At 67.2% G+C, this 17628-nt stretch overlaps 1 protein-coding gene across 1 annotated transcript; it reads right to left on the bottom strand.

Moving 5' to 3' along the window:
* Positions 1-1119: 1119 nt before the first annotated feature.
* On the bottom strand, positions 1120-16000 carry LPCAT1 (lysophosphatidylcholine acyltransferase 1). Its single transcript, XM_056135086.1, has 15 exons — positions 15571-16000; positions 15355-15485; positions 9829-9971; positions 8398-8612; positions 7736-7848; positions 7004-7064; positions 6265-6323; positions 5868-5902; positions 5308-5362; positions 4945-5027; positions 4082-4207; positions 3536-3689; positions 2667-2765; positions 2266-2407; positions 1120-1373 (listed from the first exon to the last, which is right to left on the bottom strand). The coding sequence occupies exons 1-15, from the start codon at positions 15998-16000 to the stop codon at positions 1201-1203; spliced, it is 2019 nt and encodes a 672-aa protein (XP_055991061.1). The 3' UTR covers positions 1120-1200.
* Positions 16001-17628: the final 1628 nt, after the last annotated feature.

The following is a 17628-nucleotide window of genomic DNA, read 5'->3' as shown; positions in this document are numbered from 1 at the left end:
CCCTCCCTCCCTGTCACTGCTCCCTCTGAGGGCCACCTGTGTTGGGGCCAGCTGTGGACTGACTTGTCCCCTCATGGACACCGTCAGCAGGGGCCTGGGCACTGCACCTAAAGTGGATGGGCTGTGGGCGATCCTGGCAGGCCTGTCCTCACGTGGGTGGTTCTCCAACAGGAGCTCACCAGCAGCAGCGGGCAGTGCCTGCTGCTCAGGTCACTGGGTCTGACCAACAGCTTCCGGGTCAGCTGACAGCCACCTGTCCAGCCTGGCCTGCGTTGAGGCACCTGTTTCGCGCAAAGACCACACATGACCAGAAGTCGAGTTGTAGAAGCTCCACTTTATTCTCCCGTGGACGACCCAGGCCCAGACTGTCCATCCTGCCCAAGTCGCCATGCCCGCGGGGAGGGGCAGGGTCCTTTCACAGGCTGACGTCAGGGTCACCTGACACCCGTCATGCTCAGCCTCGGGACCGCCCCCGGAGTGCCCCGGTCACCTCCCTGGGGGTCGCCAGGAGTTGGCTCTGTAAAAAACAGGGTCTGTGCTTTGTCGTCCTAAAACCAGGTGCTGTGAGCACCGAGACTGTGTCTGGGTCTCTAGGGCCTGCCGGCGGCCATGACTGGGGTTGCCAGACTTGGGATCCCCCCCAGGACTGTCTGTCACGAGGCGGCCCGCAGGCCCCTGTACAGGGCTGGGGGGGGGGGCGCTTCCAATCTAGAGACCTCACCTCGGAGTCAGAGACCCGCAGCCCCCACAGCACGAGCTCTGGCCGGGGTTGCCCCGCAGCCCCCCGGCACCGTCACGTGTGGGGTCATGGGGGTGGCTGCACATCACCGTCACCTGCCCACCGGCTCCTGAGGGGACGGAGGGGTTGTGCGGGTCCTGACGGGGCTGAGGAGGTGGGGGGGCAGGAGGGCTACGCCCAGATAGGGCCTGTAGCAAAGAAGTTCTGAGCCCAGAAAAAGAAGTCGGAAAAGAATCTTCTCTTTTTCTCTTTTTTTAAAAAAAGGCTGAATGTTTCTCCAAGTATCTAAATGAGATTTATAAAATACTCGTCAGCCCCCACAAATGTAGAAACGTGAAACCCGGTGCCACCGGCAGAGGCGGGCAGGCGGGTGGGCAGTGCAGGACGCGGGCTCTGGGGGCCCCCGCTGGGCCCCGCCCCAGGCAGGGCAGCTGGTGGAGCAGGCTCCAGAAGGTTCCCATCTAGTCCAGTTTCTTGTCAGAAGGCGCCTGTGCTGCCACATCCGAGCTGTCAGGGCTGAAGTCGGCACAGAAGCCGTTGGGGGTGAGGGCGGGGGCGCCCGGCACACGGCGCTCTGCGTGCAGGTACTCCTCGGCGAAGTTGGGGCACACGTCTGCAAACCGGCTGAAGTCAGCTGCAAGACACATATGCTCGAGTCAGGAAGTGCCATGGCCATTGTACACAGTGCCACCACCCGGCACCCAGGCCACAGGCAGAGCTGGGTGGCCGGAGAGGAGTGGAGGAGGGGTCAGCGCGGGAAGGGGCACTGGGGGCCTCCCTGCTGCTCGGCCTGGCCAGGACACCTGGACAGCCAGTGCTCCTGACCCACCACTGACAAACTCCCAGGAGGGGAGCAGGGCTGAGTGCCACCATGTCCTTCATGAGACCCAGCACAGCCAAGACAGGGCCTGCCGACTGAGTGTGCGTGAGAACACACATGTACACACACATGCACGCACACACACACATGCAAGCACACACGCGCGCGCGCGGACGCACACTGCTCAATCGAGCCCCACAGCTGCCCAGCACGGAGATACTCCCTGACATTTGGGTGCGAGTGCGAAAGCGCCCAACAAGCCCTGAGCCGTGACCTTTCCCGAGCAAACACTGTCTGCGTCTCGGTGTGGACACACCACTCCTGTGTGTGTGAGAGAGAGGGAGAGGGAGAGGGAGAGAGAGAGGGAGAGAGAGGGGGGAGGGAAGGAGAGAGGGAGAGAGATAGGGAGAGAGAGGGGAGGGGGAGGTGGGGGAGAGGTGGAGAGGGAAGGGGGAGAGGGAGGGAAGAGGAGAGGTGGGAGGAGGGGCGGGAGGCTGAGGTGGACCTCTGCGGCTGCCATGCCCAGCCTTCTCCAGGGGCCTGAGGGTGGGTTTCAGGGTATGGGGGCTGCAGGAGCCTCTTGGTGGGAGCCAGGCACACCAGGCCCGACCACTGCACCCCAGGACCCTCAGTCCCCCCCGAGATGCAGGACCCACCATGCCAGTCTGACCTGGGGAGAACCTTCCAGAGCTACTGGGATGCTCACCGAACGTGATGCGGCCCTTCTCCTCGTGGTCGATGGCCTGGAAGAGGTCACTCACGCGCAGCTCGGCCACCCCCAGGGCTGTCTGCAGGATGCGGGCCAGGGTGTCCTCGTCGATGCTGCCATCCTCAGGGCGGCCGTACATCTGCAGGCCAGGCAGCCGGTCAGTAGGCGGCCAGGCACAGGGCTCACTGTGCTCCCGCCCCACCTGAGGGCCCCTGGCAGCAGGGACACGTGTGTTGCTTCGGACCCGAGTCCCGAGCACAGGCTCATGGGGTTCTTGGAACCCAGCGCACGCGGAACGTGGGAGGGATCCCCAGGGACTCGGGACGTCCTCCCCCTGCCCTGAGTGTAGACGTGTACTGGACAGCGGCTCGGGAGGGGCTCCGGGGGCCAGCACTTGCCTTGAACGCCAGCTGGACGGTGTCCAGGGTCCGGGATGGCCGGCACACGACAGACAAGGCCACCACGTACTCACGCAGGTCGATCTTGCCGTCTTCGCCCTGAGACACAGATGCTCAGGAGACAGCCTGGGCCTGGCCCCCAACTGGGGTGGCTCCCGCCCAGGGAAGCCTGTCTAGCCTCCCATGCATGGCTCCCACCCAGGGCTGCCCATCCAGCACCCATGAGCAGCAGCACGCGGGAGCAGAGGGGCGGGTGGGCGTGCACACATGAGCACAGAGCCAGGGCGGGGTATCCACAGTGAACCCCCGCTCGCCTGACTCAGGCCCTGCCAGGGAGCACCAGGCCGCCAAGGACGCCTGTGCCTCTGCCCTGGGGTCAGCAGCACCTTAGGGCCAGCACCAAGGTTGCCCCTGGCCTCCTTCGCAGACCTTATGGTCCGGGCGAGGGGCACGGGGGTGGGCGCAGCTCCATCTGGCCACCATGGCCCTACTGTGGTCTCCACTTTTTGCCCCCACCCACTGCCATCTCTGCGCCCAAGGAAGTAGGCATAGCTGTGCTGACAGCCGAGCCACCCCAGCCCCCGCAGGTGCTGAGCCGCTGGTTCGAGGGAGGCCGGCTGGAGCAGCCCATCCCCAGCTCCTGTCCCCATGGACAGGCTCCACCTGATGAATGTCCCGCCCCCAGGGCCAGGCCCCACCCAAGACACACCCAGTCACTCCCCAGGGTGCACCCTCAGGACAGGTCCAGGATGCACCCACCCACGGCCCAGCCCAGAGGACACAGCCCAGAGCCAGGGACCCCAGCGAGGCTGTCTCAGAAACGGGTGGGCGAGCTGAGTGGTCTCTGCTGCGCCCCCGGCCCCACCTACCTCGTCAAACAGGCACAGCAGGTCGCGCAGGGTCGGGGACTCGGGCACCCCCAGGCAGGCTGCGAACTCGGGGAGCCCCATCCTCACAGCGCCCTGCTGCCGGGCGCGCTCGGAGTACCGGTCCAGCTCCTTCTCCAGCTTCTCGGGCCTCAGCCTGCACAGGGAGGAGGGCCTGTTTCATGGAACCGAGGCTGGACACAGGGCCCAGCGCACGGGCCTCTGGCCGGACACGCCCCCTGGAGCTGAGTCAGCCCTGGACAAGTCCCGTAGCACGGGAGCAACGCTTGGTGCTGCCTGGGGCCTGCAGGACGGACCCTGCCCTGCCCCACCCAGGCCCCGCCCCCAATTCGGCTCTGGCCCCGCCCCACCCCAGGCCCCGCCCCCAATTCGGTTCTGCCCCTGCCACACTGCTCAGCCCCAAATTCCAGCGCTGGCCCCGCCCCAATCTGCCCTGGCCACGCCCCTGCCCGGCTCTGGCCACACCCCTTGCCCTGCCCTCAGCCCCAGCCCCTCCCCCTCCCCAAGAGGCTTAGGCTACACACTCACCCCAGGCCCCTCACCAGCCTGGCGAATTCCAGAAGACAAGTGTCCACGGGGAGGCGGAGCTGTCCCTCAGCCAGGGCCAGCTGGCAGTCCTCGAAGGTGTAGTCGGTGACAGGGACACCCAGGGCCCTGTGGGACAGACACCACAGCCACTGTCACTGCACTGGCACACACGTGGGGCCACTCTGGAGCATTCTGTGCACAGGCCAGGGGCAGGCAGAAGCCAGAGCTGGCCTGATAGGGCACGGATCAGGAGCAGCGAGTACGCCTGCCCAAAGCCAGGAGACACATGGGGAAGGGGTGGAGGGCCCGGCCCAGTGCCAGCCCCTGAAACCCGGGCAGACCTCTGTGCACCCCCGTACAGACAGGCCTGCAGAGACCTGCACAGACCCACATGGCATCCCTGCAGACAGGTGCACACAGATGCACACTGCACCACCGCACAGAGGCCCGCAGACCCACAGGGCAGGCCTGTACAGACAGGTGCACACAGATGCACGCTGCACCTCCACACAGACCCGCACTGCACCCCTGCACAGACAGGCCCATACAAATCCGCACCACACCCCTGCACAGACAGGCTCACACAGACCCAAATGCACCTCTGTACAGACAGGCCTGCACAGACCCGCACTGCACCCCTGCACAGACAGGCCCACACAGACCTGCACTGCAACCTTGCACAGACAGGCCTGCAGAGGCCCACACCGCACCCCTGCACTTTGAAATTCCAGTCATAGCAACTGACAGTGGCTACAGCTCTGAGCCCCCCCCCCCCCCCCCCCCCGCAAACACACACTGCTGGCAACTGCATCCCAGCGTGCAGGGCTGAAATGCTCCCTGCGTGGCTGGGTGGGCTCACTCACTCTGCCATGAGGCGACGCACATTGTTGGCATACAGCGCCGGGTCATTCCTCTCCTCCTCCGAGGGGTGGTACACAGGCAGGAACTATTGAGAGAAGCGAGTCACCCCACACAGAGCAGGGTGTGTGGTAGGGGAAATGCACTCAAGGCAGAGGGTGGTGCCACGGTCCCGCCCAGCCTCGCCCATCCTCCTGCCTCCCGGGCAGGGTCCGGCTCTGGTGAGAAGGGACCCTGCACTGTCCCGAGGGGCCGTGGGCAGAAAGGACCCTGGCCCTCTCACTGTGGAGGGAGGCGGGCTCAGCCAGGGGGACCGGGCAGCCTTGCTCCCTGCATGTCCACCCCTGCAGAGACGCCCCCACACTCACCTCGATCTCCACACGGCTGTGCAGCTGGCAAAGTGTGAGCCACAGAATCTCCAGCCTAGGACAGAGAGGTTGGCTCACCGGGGGGATGCCCACGGCAGCAGCCCCCCTGGAGCTGCGCTCACACGGGGGCCGTCAGCTGGGGGTCTGTCTGCAGGGTCTGCCTCCCCTATGCCTGCACCCCTGCTTGTCACTGATTTCCCCTCTACCCGCACCTCTGCCTGTCACTGACCTCCCCCGTGCCCACACCCCTGCCTGTCACTAACCCCAGTGCCCGTACCCCTGCCTGTCATTGACCTCCTCTCTGTCTGCACCCCGGCCTGTCACTGACATCCCCAGTCATTGGCTGAGGCTGGCTCGGGGCCCACACCACGTCCTGCTCGAGCCACAGCTAGCTGAGAACGGGGCAGGGCGCCCACTTGTGTCTGAGTCCCAGAGTAGGCCAGGGTGCCCTGATCCAGAGCCATCAGTGTCTCCTGGGGGTGTGGTGCCAGGATGGGGACCCCAGTCTGGGCTCATGCTGGCTAAACAGGCACACAGGTGGGCACCGCGGGGTGACTTACGCGCCAGGTCCCTGCCATGTCCACGTGATGGTGTCCTGTGGGCAGAGGAGCCGTGAGCTGAAGCCCACCACGGGCGTCTCTCCCACGGGTACACCTGGCCACCCACCCACCGCCCCTCGCCTGCTCTCCCAGCTCCTCAGAGGTACCCTCCCCGCCTCCCCGGGGCTGCTGCGCTTATGAGGAATGTCCTAGAACCCCCAGCACTGGCATCCTGCTAGGGAGAGCTGGGGGTCACTGAGGAGAGGGTGTGGCGCTGGTGGCCAGTCTGGGTCCCTCCCCGAGAGCTGCAGCTGGCCTCCTTCTCCTCAGCCATCTGGGCCCGCAGGCTCACAGCCAACGCCCCCCAGTGCCTGGGCAGGGCAGGAGCTGGAGAGGCCCCCTGCACTCCCACACTCACCAGCTTGTTGGGGTAGCGTAGCACGACGGGCTGGACAGGGACCCCCGGGATGAAGGCACCTGCAGACAAGCCGGTCAGGCCCGGGCCGCACAGCGGGGGCTCCCCAGGACCCCCCACCCCGCGGACGAGGCACAGCCCACCGGGACAGGGAGGGACCCCCGGGTGGCACCAACTTCCAACCACACTGCATGGTGGATGTGGAGGATGGGTCATCCTGGGGTGCACTGCACTCTGGCTTCACACAGGGCACCCCTCGCCCCTGCAGGCGCCCGCTGCCTTGAGGGTCCCCCCATGCTCTATTACGCAGAGCTGGTCGCAGACCAGCGCAGGGGGCCCCAGCATGGGACACGCAGCTGGGACGGTGACCCCCGGCCCTCCGTGGTCCTACTCGGCCGCCTCCAGCCTGATGTGTCCAGCCCCCACGCCGTGGGGATGGCCATGTCCCAGGGTCTGAGGCCCGCAGCAACCCAGAGTGCCCCCAATCTCCTGGAGGGGCCCCTCCCGGACCCTTCAAGGCTAGGCCAGCCGCGAGGAGGCGCTGACCTGGACCCCCACCCTGGTCGCAGCCAGGGCTCATCCTCCTGCAAACACGCCCGTTTACTCTCCGGCTTTGCTCCGGGCCCACGGCAGACGCGTGTCAAGCCGAGCTGCTATTATTAACACGCGGCCTTCTCTCAAATACCAACTTAATATTTTCCTTTCTCGCGGAGGAAAAACAGTCTTAGGAAAATTTACATACCGGGCTTGAAGGTGATCAGGCACGTTCTGTTGGTGCAAGTCCCTTCTGGAAAGATCATTATCTTGGAACAGAAAAAGAGAGGTCAGCATGGGAGGGGGCAGAGGTCAGCACGGAGGGTCAGCACAGATGAGGCAGCACAGAGGTCAGCGTGGAGGGGGCAGCAAGAGGGGGTGGCGCGGAGGTCAGCACAAGGAGGTAGCATGGCGGTGACACGAAGGGGACAGCAAAGAGGCCAGCACGAAGGGGCAGCATGGAGGGGGCAGTGCGGAGGTCAGCATGAGGGGGCAGCATGGCGGTGACACGGAGGGGACAGCACAGAGGCCAGTGCAGAGGGGGCTGAGTGCTGAGATGGCGTTGCAAGGGCTGCCCCCTACTGGCAGCCATGAGAAGCGCAGCGTGAGCTGAAGCCTGTGGACGCTGGCCCTGTCCACCTAGGAGGACCTGGTCTGAGTGCTGAGTTGGCAGACACAGGTGGGGGTCTCGGGAGAAAGAATCGGGGAGAGGGACCCCGATAATGAGAGGCTGGTCCAGGCTACGGACAACCAAAGAACCAGAACAAGCCGACCTTGTCTGGGAACAGAGGCTCCCCTGCCCCCAGGGAACAGCATGGAGGGGCAGGGCCCGGCCTCACTGCCCGGCCGGCCCCACAGCCACTTTCCCCTTGGGAGTCGCCAACCGCTAGGGCCGGCTCCAGGCCTAGGCGGAGGTTCTGCTGGGTCCGGCTGGTCTCACCTGCGGCCACCTCCCGTTGGACTGGGCCCGCCTCTTAATCTCCTCCACCGTCTTCCTCCGGGAGTCCTGGTCCGAGCGCGACACGAACACAGGCCGGATGTACTTGATCAGGGCTGCAAGGCAGCGGTCGGTGGGCACCCATGCCACAGATCCCAGCCACCCGCCGGGGCGCCGCGAAAAGGGAGAACGCTGCCCGTTCCCCCCCAGGGGCAGCAGAGGGCACGCCCGGTGGGCGGGGGTCATGTGGCAGCCCAGCGGTGTGGGAAGGACAGGGGCAAGAAGAGGCCACACACAGGTCCCGGGCAGCTGGGAAGAGGACTTCCAGGGGGTGGATTGTGAGCAGGGACCCCAATTCTGGGGGCCCCTGGGTGCTGCAGGGTGTTGTGAGTATGGGGCCCCAGGTGCTGCGGGGGGCTGAGCTGCTTGCCACCTCCTGCGAGGTTCTGTGCCAGGGCCCCCCCGCCCAGGAGAGAGGCCCCAAGGTCAGTGCAGGGGCAGGGCTGGGCCCTCATCAGAGCTGGGTTGATGGGACCAAGGGAGGCTGCACAACCCCCAGGACGGGCACAGCCCAGGATGGGCACCCCATAACGGACACACTCCACAACAGACAGACCCCCATGACGGACACACCCCCAGGACGGGCACACCCTGGCCACACTCACTGCCCCAGATGGGGATGTCCCTGCTCTCTGCCTTCATGACGATGGACGACATGGTCATGGTGACGGGGATGGCGTCAAAGTAGGAGGAGTGAGGGGCCAGCGTGAGGATGGTGGCCTCGGTGGGCGGTGCCCGGCGCCCCTTCACGGACACGTGGTGGAAGCCGCCGGCGAACCACATGGTGCGCATGATGGCCTTCAGCAGGACATCCACCACCCTGCAGAGACGCGGCAGTGAGGAGACACAGCCTGCGCCTGTGTCACGGCCTGGCTGGGGGCCCATGAGGGGTGCCGGGGTCGGTTGGGGTCAGCGCTGTCCCCGCTGGACTATCTCCCAGTCAGTGTCAGGGGCATGCAGAGACCATAACCAGGCAGGAGAGAGGACCAGGGCCACGAGCAGAGACAAATGCAGGGACACGGGACAGGGACGGCCATGGGGAGGGGTCGGGGCTGGGGCCCTGAGGCAGAGGTTCCGCTCATACGCAGAGGGAAGGCACCAGAATGCGGGAAAACTAAGGCAGAGTTGCCCGTATGGAGCGTTGGACAGGCACACGCCCTCCAGCACACTCTTCAGACAGACCGGAGGGGACACACATGCAGGGATCCCAACACAGACACACAGGAACCCACAACACAGACACGCAGGGACTCCAACACAGACGTGCAGGGACCCACAACACAGACACACAGGGACCCACAACAGACAGACATGCAGAGACCCCAACACACAGACACACGGGGACCCACAACACACACAGACACACAGGAACCCACACCACACACAGACATGCAGGGACCCACAATGCTCACACGGAGACATGTGCACACAGAGATAACATACGGGAACATGCACACAGACAGAACACACACAGAGATAACACTCAGAGATAACACAGACACACAGAGACAACACACAGATACCACACTAAGGACACGCACAGAGATAACACAGCACACACAGGAACATGCAGAGATAGCGCACTACTGTGTGCACACTAGTAACTCATACACAGGAGCATGCCCTGCAGGCACACGCACGCAGACATACACACACTCGTGTAGGCACGAGCACGTGCAGTACAGCCTAATGCACTGGGCACCCTCCGAGCTCCCCTGGTCGCTTCCCGGAAGCCCTGGGGTGGAGGCACAGTGGGCACTGCCCCGGGCCTCGCAGAGCGAGCGTCAGCAGGGAACTGACCCCTTAGAGCAGAAAAGACCAGAACTACCCACCGCTAGAGGAGCCCAGGGAGCCGAGGAGAGGTGCCTACAGGCTGGCAGTGAGAGTTGGTGCTGGGGGCTGCGTCCTGCGCCCCAACACAGAGGTGCTCACAGGCCCAGCAGCGAGGGTCAGGGCTGGGGCTGCGTCTGCACCCCGACACAGAGCCAAGCAGTGTGGGCAGCCTGGGGGGCGCCCTGGGCCCTGGCTGTACTTACTTCCGCCACAGGGCGGGGTCTGTGGGGGGCTCCTGGTCCTCAGGTCCCAGCGAGGCGAGAAGGGCCAGGGGCCAGGCCAGCAGCATCATGAGGACAGCCAGCAGCAGCCGCACGGGGAAGAGGGTCAGCGACATCAGGAGCAGCTGGGGAGACAGGCCGGGCGGTGGTGGGCGGTGGCCCTGCACTGCCCACTGCCCTCGAGCTGCCCTGGCGTGGTGCAAGCTGACGGGGACAGGGCCGGGGCTGCAGGGCACCAGGGGGGTGGGCCTGGGGGTTGCAGAGGGTGGTGGGGAGGGCCGCACCCCTCCCCCCCACCTCTAAGCACTCCCCCAGCCTTGCAGATGACCATGGGGCAGGGAGAACCCTCAGCCAGTGGACGCTCTTGGAGATCACCAAACCTCAAGGGCACACACACAGGGCCCGGCTGTACCAGCGCTCACTTGGGCTGAGGACACAAGGGCCGGGGCAGGGCTGACCCCAGGCCCGGGGCATCGCCAGGAGGGTCTGACCCACCCGCACACTGTGGCCTCAACCCCCTCAGCCAGGACTGGTCAGAAGCAGTCGGCCCTGGGTGAGGCGGGAGGGACCAGTGCCTTCCCTGCCCCCAGGGCACCATGGGAGGACACTGGGGGACTCTAGGCTGGGACTCTGGGGCTGGGCAGGCAGGCCCTGTCCAGGGGCTGGAGGACATGTCCGCCCGAGTCCAGCCTCTCCTGCACAGGTACAGCTGCTCCCCAGGGCCCCGAGGGAGGTCACGACCACTTCCTGCCAGCGCCCCTCCCCTTGGCCCGGTCCCTGCCGGCTCCTGCGCACAGATGTGGTCGTGGGGGTCTGTCACGGTCCCCACATCTGGCGACAGTACACACACCCTGTACTCTGGGCGTGACCCGCACCGTTACCAAGATGGTCTCTACCACAAATACCGGGCACGGGGCCTCTCCTGGGGCCCGGGACCAGGGTTGAGGGTCCCCACCTGGGCAGCACCCGGTGGCCCTGGGGGTCCTGGGTGCAGAACTGTTTTCAGGGACAAGGCTGGGGCCTCCCAGCCCGGTCCCAAGAGGCAGAAACTCGAGGGACGACCTGGAAGGCTGTCACTCCTTCCAGAATCTTCCAGGGGCTCTGATGCCTGTTGGGCACCTCCAGCCCTGTCTTCTCCCGGGCCTGCCACAGCCCACCCAGCCAGTCCCCCCTGTCCCATAATGAACACTCGGGGACTTTGGGGGTGTGCACAGTCATCTGCGGGGCCACGATCGCTCCAGGGGGGCCGCGGGTGGGCAGCCCAGGCTCTGGCACAGGGGCTGAAGGACACGGGCAATGTGAGCAGAGCAGAGCAGGGGAAGGCCAGGCGGGCCCGTGACCCCAGAGCCGCACGCGGCCACTGAGTCACTGGGGGCTGCCCTGTGGTGTCTGCGTGTGCGGGCAGGCAAGGGCGGCGCCTCTGACTCAGGCAGACGGGGCGGCTGTGAGGAGGACCCTGTCCCACAGCGGGGCCCGGCTGACACCGGCCTCCAAGCACTGGCCCAGACAAAAGTCTCAGACCAGGGGCCCCGGGACAGGCAGAGGAAGTGACAGGGTCAAGCCCAGAGGCCCCCACACCCCACAGCACATGGATGTGCACACAGATGCACACACACCCATACAGGTAAGGACACGCCACTGGAATGCACACGTGGACACACAAACACAACATACAGCCATACAGACACATGGGCAGGGACACAGACAGACATACAGATACAAACACGACAGACAGACACATACAGGCACAGACACACAATCACACAGACACAGACACACACACGGTTACAGACACAACACATGAACAGACAGATGCAGACACACAGTCACACAGACGGACACGGCAGATGGACACATATGACATACGCCACACAGACACAACACATGGGCGTGCAGACACACGGTCAGACAGACACGGCAGACAGCACGTATGACACATGGTCAGAGACACATCACATGGACGGACAGACACATGGTCACACAGACACGGCAGACAGACACGTATGGCACATGGTACAGACATATCACATGGACGGACAGACACACAGTCACACAGACACACATGGCACACGGTACAGATGCCCAGACGAGGGCAGGCCAGGCAGGGACACAGGGAGAGGGCAGCGTCCATGCATCTGAGGTCAGGTGGGGCTGGGGGCAAACTGGGAGCCCTTGGCCTGAAGCCCACTCAGGAGACCAACTCAGCTGCTCAGGCCCCCAAGGCGGGGACAGGCCATCAGGTCACGGAGACGAGTGTGCAGGGGTGCCTGGAAAGGGATGCCCCCTCCACCTCTACTGGGGTCCCGCCCCGCACAGGACCAGCTTCGGGGTCTCAGCAGGTGCACGCAGCCCACCCGATGGGGGCACGGGGGAGCTCAGGGCTGCACCCATGGCACCCCCAGGAGGGTCTCCCACAGGGTGCAGGGCACGCCCACGCCTCACAACGGGGCAGGAGTGGCCGCAGGGATGGGTAAATGCCTCTGTGCTGGCTCTGTGCCAGGCGGGCGGGCGGCTGTGTTGGGGGCCTCTGCCAGGCCGTGTCTGAGTACCCCCAAGGAGGGCGGCGGAGGGGGGTCGTGGAGCAGGCAGCAGAGCACAGCTGTGAAGAAGCATGCGAGACGCTGGCAGGGGACCAGAGGGCCGGGCTTTAGCGGCCACTCCCCTGACTGCTGCTGCCGCGCAGCTCTGTGCCTGGCTGGCCATGCCTCCTCACACAGCCCTCGGGGGGCCGCGGGGTCCCAGTTCCTGCAAGGCCAAGCCTGGGCCGGGGCGGGGCAGGGCAGGCGCTGCAGGCCGTGGCATGCTGAGCGTCCGTCCGGGAGGCCTCAGCTCCCGCTGCCGTCACGGTTCAGGGAGCCCCAGTCCTGTCCCCGAGAGCCGCTCGCCCGCGTTGCTGGTGGCAGCAGGGCGCGAGGCCACCCAGGGGTGCCACCAGGGGCCGACGTGCTGCTGGTGACCTGCTGACCTCAGACCTCGGGGAGCAGAGGGCACCATACTCCCCTGGGGCGCCCAGTGAGTGGCAAACACATGCTCCCGGCGGGCAGCACCGGGCCTCGGGGGCAGGTCTTAGGAGTCCCGTGAACGCGGGCCTCAGGGATGGTGGCGTGGGGGGGGGGGGCCGGCGTGCTCCTCAACCCCTGCAGTCCCCAGCTGCAGAGGGGGGGTGGGCACGGGCCAGGCCGGGGCTCAGGGTCACCAAGGACAGCCGGCTGCCAGGGGGGAAGGGGCAGGCAGGTATGAGGTACCAGGCTGGGGGGCAGCGCCTCTGCAACTGGGTGGTCCTTGGCCCCAGCACAACCCTAGCACGGCCCCCCGCGGCTTCCCCAGATGTGGTGGGACCCCACACCCGTGACCCCAGCCAGAATTCCCACAGTGGGGGCTGCGATGCTGGGATGCCCCGAGTCTCTGCCACCGGCCACCACTCCCCGGGACCCATCCCGCCTCACCCCTGCCCCAGCTGCTCTGACTCCCCAGAACTACACAGCCCGCCACGGAGGACGCGTGCCCACCCACCGTGGTGGGTGCACGCCACAGACCCACGGCGCATGCATGCCACAGCACGTGACACCCACCCGCGGCACACCCATGTCACAGCACACGGGACACCAACCTGCGGCTCGTGCACGCCACAGCACACGGGACACCAACCTGCGGCACATGCATGCCACAGACCCACAGCGCGTGCCCGTGCATGCCACAGGACACGCCGCACCCACACATGACACACCAAGTGCGCGCACGCAGCAGCACAGTGACACAGCCACGGCACGCATGTGACACAGGTGCATGTGTGCCCCCAGGGTCAGTGCCAACAGCCCGGCACAACCCGTGCTCCGAGACCCCTCTCCCGTCCTGCTTCAGGGTGGTCCCCAGCTCTGGCCGTGCGTGGCTCCTAGGAGCCACGGGCAGGTCCACGCAGGGCACAGTCGTCCTGGCTGCTCGGGTCCACCATGACTGGACGCCACAGCGTCATTCATCCAGTCGGGCACACGGCTCACGCATGCGGTGGGCACGCACACCGCCAGGCTGGGGGGCTCCCGCCTGCCTAAGCGACCCCGAGGAGTGGTTGGGCGGAGAGGGGCACTGCAGAGGTCGTAGGGTGGGGCTGACTGGACCCCGATGCTGGGCACAGACAAATGGCCAGGATTCGGGTGCACAGGGGTGCAGGGGGCAGTCCAGGGTCCAGGTGCACAGGGGCAGGGGAGCGGAGGGCGGTCCAGGCCCGGGTGTGTGCAGGAGCGTGGGGGGTGGGGTGGTGCAGGCCCAGGTGCGGGGGGGGGGGGGGGGGGGGGGGGAGGGCGGGGGAGGCGGTCCAGGCCTGGGTGCACGCAGGGGCGGTGGGGGTGCACGGCCCAGGGCCTGGGTGCACAGTGCGGGGTGGGGGGTTCTGTCCAGGCCCGGGTGAGCACAGGGGAGCGGGGTGCGATCCAGGGCCTGGACCTGGCTGTAGTCAGGGTGGGGCAGGCGTCCACGGGGAAGCCACGCCTGGGCAGCTGTGCCCCCCACCCCGAGAAAGCAAGGGGGACTCGGGGCAGCTGGGCCTGGCCCTGCCCGGCCACACGGGAGCCCCTTATCCTGCTCCCACGCCCTGGCCGGGGCGGCTCTGCACGCGGATAAGGTGCCAGCACCCGTCCCCGCATGCCGGGCCCAGATACCCGCCCGTGGGCGTGGTGGCCACCCGGCGGCCAGCTTGGCTGGGCCCCACACGGCCAGTGGGCAGGGTCCTCACCCTGGCCCAGTGACCACGGCCAGCTGGGGACTCGGGCGGGACCTGGGGCGCTTTGGGTTCAAACCAGGCTCTGGGTCTGCATGTGGGAAGAGAAGGCCACCGGGGAAGGCTGAATGGTGGGCACGTGGCTCTCTAGGAGTCAGGCCGGGGGGCCACCTCCGGCCCGGCTTTCCAGGAAGTCATCCGGCGGACCTCCAGGCACGGAGGCGCAGGAGGGGGCGCCCCCGGAGGACCGGCGGGAGGACCCGCAGACGGACACACGGACATGTGACCGCCCCTGGCATAAGCCCGGGCTCAGGCTGAGCCCAGGGCCAGATGGTGGCACTAATCCGCGGGCCAGGCCACGAGGCTGTCAAGCCGGAGCCCGGGGCGGGGGCGCGGGAGGACCCGACCCCCTCCGGCACGCGCCGCCCGGGGTCGGGGTCTCGGCGGGCTCCTCCGACCGGCCGAGCGGCCCGGGCGCCACCACGGCCCCTTCCGCCCCCGGGGCGTGGACGCGGCCAAGCGGGGGCACGCACAGAACTGGCCCCGGGCAGCCGAGCCGGGGGCACCTGTGGGCGGCGGGGCGCCCCGAGCGCGGGCGGCGGGGAACCCGGCCGGCCTCCCGGAGGGCGGGGGGCGTGCCCGCCGCGACCCTTGGCCCCCGACTCCCGCGCGACTTCGGGAACTTTCCCGCGCGGCGGCTTCCGCGGGGCTCATCGGCAGCCCGCGCACGTCGGACCCCCGCGCCCCCGCGCCCCCCGCGCCCCCCCGCGGCCGGCCGGGGCGCGCGCACCCACCTGGGCCTTGTGCCGCGCGCCGAGGCGCAGCTCGTGCACGAAGGGGTTCCGCCCCGGGGGCGCCAGGCGCCGCGCGTCGCCGGGGCCCGCGCTCGCGGCGGGGGGCGGCCGCGGGGCCGCGTCCCCGCAGCCTCATGGCCGCGCGCCCCGCTGGGGGCAGCGGAGGGCCGGGGCGCGGGGGGCGCGGGCGGCGGCGGGCGGGCGCGGGGCGCGGGCCGAGGATGCGCGGCGGGAGCGGCGGGCGCGCAGGCGCAGGCGGGCCGGGCGGGGCGTCCGCGGGGCCCGCCCGCGGAGGCGGGGCGCGCGACTCGGCGTCCAGGCGCGGGCGGGTCCGGCCGAGTCGGTCCCCGCGCTGGCCGGGGGTGGGCGCGGCCCCCGCTCTCGGCCGGCCGGACAGCCGCACGTGGTGGCGGAGCGCGGGAACGCGGGACCCCCGGGCTCCGGGGCCTCTTGGCCGCCGCGCCGGGGGAGAGCGGCCGGGGGCGCCCGGTGCGTGCCCGGCGCCCCCCGACCGGTCCCCGCTGCTCCCGCGCCTCCTGCAGCCGGCCTGGGCGCCGGGCGTGCGGATGCAGCGCCACGGGGCCGAGGACACGGGGCGGCCCGAGACTTGGCAGACGGAAAGGAAAGCGCGTCTGTCCGCGCCCATTTGTGCGGGACAGGCAGTGCCCTGCGTCCCCCCGGGCCAGGGTGACACGCTTGGCCTGCAGGCTCAGGTGCTGAAGCCGTCCCTGGCTCCGGGCGCCCATTGTGCTGATGGCCTGCCAGCAAGGGGTTCCAGCAAGCACCGGGGCACCAGGTTGGGTGCAGGTGGGGGACCACGGAGGGAGCTGCGCCCCGCTGGGGCCTGGGGAGGGGACGACCCGGGGCCAGGTGGGGAAGCCTGGCCCCAGGGCGAGCTCTCCACTGCCCATTCCAAAGGCAGGTGAGGCCCCAGGGCCCTGATGGCACTGGGACTGGGGACACCTGTGTGGGGCGGGTCCCACAGGGAAGCGCTGCATACTGCTGAAGTCCGCCTGGGGCTTCTGTTGGCCTCGGGCGATTGGCGGAAACCAATCCCGTTCCTTGGCCCTGACCAGGCTGAGTGTGCAGTATCCGCTCTGGTCCTCGGCCTGGCCCGTGGTGGATGTTAGGCCCTAAGGACCCACTGCTGCGGCCCTTGGGGCAGAACCCTGCTGGCGCCCTGCTTGGGGGTGGGGGTGGGGTGAAGCCAGCCTGCACCTCAGGCCCCACTCCAATTCAGAGGGAGCCGAGATGGGGGTGACAGTCCTCTGCAAGAGAAGCTGGCTGTGGACCTGGACGGGGCTAAGTGGGAGCAAGTGGTGGCCCTGAGTCCCCAGCAGCCTGCCCCACTGTGGCCCCGGCCCCCTCAGACCACCCTCCAAACATAAAGGCTGAAGCCCCACGCAGCTGTTCCCTTCCAAGCAGGGGTTTGCGTGGGGGCATCTGAAGGCCTGGGTCAGTGCCCCATGGGGAATGGGCCACCTTCTCCAGTGCCCCATGGGGGACGGGTCTCTCCCAGCGCCTCCTGAGGTCCTGCCTGCTTCCTGCCATGTGTCCATTTCCATAGTGCCCCATGGGGGGAGGGTCACCTTCAGTGCCTCGTGGGGGACGGGTCAGCTTTTCCATTTCTGAGTCAGTTTGGACAAGCTCAGTATCCCTAGGAATTTGTCCTTCCAGGATCAATGGGCAGAACTATTCCTGTGGCCCCTTGCAGCCTTGGACGTGCCAGAGTGACCCGCTCCCTGACTGCAGGTCGGGGGCCTCCTTGTTTCTCTCATTCGCTCCGGAGATCCGACGTCCGGACCTTCTAAATGAGCTTCCTTTGTCTTTCCTATTACGTTTCTGCTTCTGGTGTTACGGATTCCTGTTATGGTTATTATTTCCTTCCTTCCCCGGGCCTGGGGTGTCATCTGCTCCCCAGCCCTCCCTGTGGAAGTGGGTTCATTTCCTATTCCGACCCCTGCCCGGAAGTTCTGTCTGCGCTCCCTGTGGGGCTGTCTGGGCGGGGGCTAGGGACTGTTCTGGTCGGGGGGCTCTCCCTGTGTAGGGCGGTCCGGGCCGGGGCTCTCCCAGCGCCTCCTGAGGTCCTGCCGGCTTCCTGCCATGTGTCCATTTCCAAACATTCAGACGATTTCCAGAGGCGTATCTGGTGCTCGTCAGTGCCGCCCCTCAGTGCTCAGAACATACAGGGGCTTTGCGTGGGGGCTGCGGGGGCCAGGGCACTGCGGGGCTGGGCGGCCAGTTACCTGCCAGTCTGTTTCCTCTTCCACACCC

The sequence above is a fragment of the Sorex fumeus genome, unplaced genomic scaffold, assembly GCF_029834395.1.
Source record: "Sorex fumeus unplaced genomic scaffold, SorFum_2.1 ptg000110l, whole genome shotgun sequence".
In the NCBI taxonomy this organism is placed as follows: Eukaryota; Metazoa; Chordata; class Mammalia; order Eulipotyphla; family Soricidae; genus Sorex; species Sorex fumeus.
Note: the sequence above shows the minus strand (reverse complement) of the source record. Positions and strands in the feature narration are given on the sequence as shown.

Excerpts from the sequence above, each read along its gene's own strand:
- LPCAT1 (XM_056135086.1), bottom strand. The coding sequence starts at position 16,000 with ATGGGCGCGGACAGACGCGCTTTCCTTTCCGTCTGCCAAGTCTCGGGC. Across the intron at positions 5,903-6,264 it reads TACGCTACCCCAACAAGCTG|GACACCATCACGTGGACATG; the intron begins GTGAGTGTGGGA and ends CTCTGCCCACAG. Across the intron at positions 4,208-4,944 it reads GTGCGTCGCCTCATGGCAGA|GGCCCTGGGTGTCCCTGTCA; the intron begins GTGAGTGAGCCC and ends TCTGTCCCACAG.